The sequence below is a fragment of the Conger conger genome, chromosome 9, assembly GCF_963514075.1.
Source record: "Conger conger chromosome 9, fConCon1.1, whole genome shotgun sequence".
NCBI lineage: Eukaryota > Metazoa > Chordata > Actinopteri > Anguilliformes > Congridae > Conger > Conger conger.
This window is the reverse complement of record NC_083768.1, coordinates 60,994,786-60,998,495: the sequence shown is the minus strand read 5'-3', so window position 1 is coordinate 60,998,495 and position 3,710 is coordinate 60,994,786. Positions and strand designations below refer to the sequence as shown.

General features: G+C 45.3%; 1 protein-coding gene across 1 annotated transcript; it reads left to right on the top strand.

Annotated features, from left to right (window-relative positions):
• Nucleotides 1-1,337: 1,337 nt before the first annotated feature.
• Nucleotides 1,338-3,020, top strand: hoxa13a (homeobox A13a). The gene is made up of 2 exons (XM_061253666.1): nt 1,338-1,953; nt 2,298-3,020. Exons 1-2 carry the CDS (start codon nt 1,338-1,340, stop codon nt 2,528-2,530), a joined length of 849 nt encoding a protein of 282 aa, XP_061109650.1. The 3' UTR covers nt 2,531-3,020.
• The last annotated feature ends 690 nt before the right edge of the window (nt 3,021-3,710 follow it).

Genomic DNA, 3,710 nt, shown 5'->3' with positions numbered 1-3,710 from the left:
TGTGAGAGAGAAAAATAGAGTGTGTGAGTGTGTGTGTGTGTGTGTGTGTGTGTGTGTGTGTAGGTGAGGGAAATTGTGTGTGTGCCTGTGTGTGAGTGTGTGTGTATGTATGAGAAATTGTGTGTGTGTGTGTGTGAGAGAGAGAGAGAGAGAGAGAGAGAGAGAGAGAGAGAGAGAGATAATGTGAGTGAGTGTGTGTGTGTGTGTGTGTGTGTGTGTGGGTGTGAGTGTGTGGGTGTGTGTGTGTGTGAGAGAGTGTGAGAGAGAAAAATAGTGTGTGTGAGTGTGTGTGTGTGTGTGTGTGTGTGTGTGTGTGTGTGTGTGTGTGTGTGTGTGTGTGTGAGTGTGTGAGTTTGTGTGTGTGTGCTTATCAGCAGACTATTGCTTTCTTGCTTTGTCATGATGGATAATGTTTTAAAACAGCAATAATAAAACAGAAAATGACCCGTGTTTATATAATAAAACAGAAAATGACCCGTGTTTATTTGGCTCCGTTTCCAAACAGTCTTATAAAATACAGCAGTTTTCCGAATTTTTCGGATCATATTCGTTTAGAAAAAATAGGAAATCAGAACAATGTAATATCTGTTTCATTGGAATAAGTTACATCAAAATGCAACGCGCTGGTATTGTAATGATGGAAATGATTAATTCTGTTTCGTTTTAGTGTGAATTTATGCACATATTCAAGTGCATTCTGAAAAGAAAAACACACCTTAGACCTTAACACCTTTCGGCGTAGGGGCTGAATTTGAGTGTTTTTTATTTGTGATCACATTAGGCTATATGTAGCCTGGGCTACTTGGAAGAAAATAGCCAAGAATCTGCAATAGTGAACTTGGCCTAAACTCATACGCGCAGGTAAATCTGCCCACGACTTTAGATAATGTTACGCAAGTTCCGGCTCTTTAACTGTGGGTTTATTTCTATAGTGAAATTATTTTTTTATTTATGTATTTATTTTTCAATATAATTTATTATTATATCTATTTAAAAGACTGTACCAAATGTTATAAAATAAAAGGCAATGTTATTAATAGAAAAGTAATTCATTCATGTACACCTCAAATACGTTTTTCCACTCGATCATTTAAGAAAAGTCGGTTATTTTAAAGATACGATCATCCAACAATGGCACACGTTTTTGCGCACAATTAGACTATCTGTATCTTAGATGTTTATCGTGTAATTTGCATATCATGTGACCTGCCCCGACCAATAATCTCGGAGAACCGTGGCACGTCAGGGAGCCCTGTTACACACGGATTCGCTGTCTCTGTTTTGCAGTCTTTGGGATTTGTTAAAAAAGAACCAGTTGTCTTAATGTCGGACGTGCTATGACAGCGTCGGTGCTTGTCCGTCCGCGCTGGATCGAGCCGGCGATGTTCCTGTCCGACAGCGGCTCCGGTGATGTGACCGGAGGCATGGATGGTTTTCCCGGAGGCAACTTCGCTGCGAATCAGTGCAGGAATCTGATGTCGCTCCCGGGATCGCTGCCTCCCAGCGCTGCGTACGCGTCCAGCGAGGTGCCAGCGCACGGCCGGGGCGAAGCCGTCAAACAGTGCAGCCCCTGCTCGGCTGCCCGGGCCGCCTCCAGCGCCGCGCTGCCCTACGGGTACTTTGGCAGCGGCTACTACCCGTGCCGGATGCCCTACCAGAGCGGCGTCAGCGCGGGCACACAGCCTTCCCCCGCCTGCATGGACACGTCCGCTCCCGGAGAGGAGTTCCCGTCCAGGGCGAAGGAGTTTACCTTCTATCAGAGCTACGCCGCCGGGCCGTACCAGCAAGTGCCCAGCTACCGGGACCTGAGCGCCCCCCCAGAACCCCGGCATGAGCCTCTGCTGCCCGCGGACACCTACCCGCCATGGGCGCTGGGCGGCGCCTGGAGCGGCCAGGTTTACTGCGGGAAAGATCCGCCTCCTCCGGGCGCCCTGTGGAAGTCGCCCCTGCCAGGTACGGGCGCCGCCGCGCGCTCTATCCTGAGCGTGTAGGCTACTGGCGTGCGTACGATTGGGAAATCACGTCTAGTAACGTTTTACCTGCTGTGTTTTGGATCATTATGCATGCGTTCTCAAAGATGGCTCTTCTTCCTTGTTTGGGGAAAGGTGTTGTGCTACTTGGGGGGCGGGGGTTAGTTTCCGAGACAAGCGTAATTCATCTGCAGAAAATGTCACCCTTTTGGTGAAATGTGCTTCTTTATAGTTTTATATTGCCGCCTCTGGCAATGTGTGATTTGATTTAAACTGTAGAGAGTAGTGAATCTCACATTCATCTTTCCTGCCCTGGTCTGCCCCCAGACGGCTCATCGCGCGGACCCCTGCGCCGCGGGAGGAAGAAGCGCATGCCGTACTCCAAGGCGCAGCTGACGGAGCTCGAGCGCGAGTATGCCGCCAGTAAATTCATCACGAAGGACACGCGCAGGAGGATATCTGGTCTGACCGGCCTGTCCGAACGCCAGGTCACCATCTGGTTCCAGAACCGGCGCGTCAAGGAAAAGAAAGTGGTCACCAAACCCAAGAGCAACAGTTAGTTCTAACGGAACCAAAAAATGCAATAGAAAGAGCCAAGAAAAGGAGAATGGAATGGGAAAACAACATCAACAACGACTCGAAAGCGCTTCGGTTTGGAATATCATTTCCTTGTACCACTTATTGCACAAAATATCCACATTCTGTCTCCCCGGCGGAGCGCGGACGCACACGACTGCGTACAGAGAGGGAGACGGCAGTTGGGCTCTGGTTTAGATGAAAACTGAAAAACGTTGGGCACTCTCCTTGACGCTAAAATCTACTTTGAGAATATGTGGCCAGAGTATGAGAGAAAACGAAAGTTACTCGGAGTGTACTCTAATCTGCCGAGGAACTAACGCGTGGCATTCACCAGTATTTGAAAATAATATCCACAGTGTGTTTGGGGCTTACAAAGTCGCCCATTTAGCAATTTAATACGAGTTGGTATTTTGAATGATTAAAAAGATGAAGTACTCTCCACAAAATCTTTAATTTCTTATTGAAACAATCAATGCGCTTCCTTAAGATTGTTTTGAAGATCGTGTTTTATGATTAGACTGACACGCGCTTTTTTTGTGCAATCTTGCTATTCCTTCATGGAATTTCGTTTAAAAACGCGACTGCTTGTAATATCTAGTTGTCTATAGTATCTCCTTAAATGTGTTTGTATACAAAAATAGGCAAAACTGCGTGTTAACTGTTGATAAATAAGAAACTCTCTGTTGACCAAAGAAAGTCCAAATAAAGCTCTGGACGTAAATTCAACAGTTTTGATTGTATTTAGCTACGCTGTACACTCGGTGAGATACAGTGAATATGCTGTACACTCGGTGAGATACAGTGAATATGCTGTACACAGAGATACAGTGAATATGCTGTACACAGAGATACAGACGCAGAGATACAGTGAATATGCAAGGGCCTACAGATGTATTTTAAACATCATAACGTGAGTTCTGGTGCTACCAGAAATTTACGTGTACATTTTAACAACTTCATAAAAACAATGGTACAAGATTATTTTCCTGTGAGCGTAAATTGGGTTACCTTTGAATATTCCTCATAAAATGATTTTGAGTGGACAATAATCCGAATGACAAATTTTGATGTTTTACAAGATTATTACATTTAATTGAATTTTAGTGATTATTTTTGTCAGTTGTTTCCCCCCTCCATTTCAGTAACGCTTAGTTTTTCGCC

Coding starts and splice junctions, on each gene's coding strand:
- hoxa13a (XM_061253666.1), top strand. CDS start 1,338: ATGACAGCGTCGGTGCTTGTCCGTCCGCGCTGGATCGAGCCGGCGATG. Junction 1,954..2,297: donor GTGGAAGTCGCCCCTGCCAG/GTACGGGCGCCG, acceptor GTCTGCCCCCAG/ACGGCTCATCGCGCGGACCC.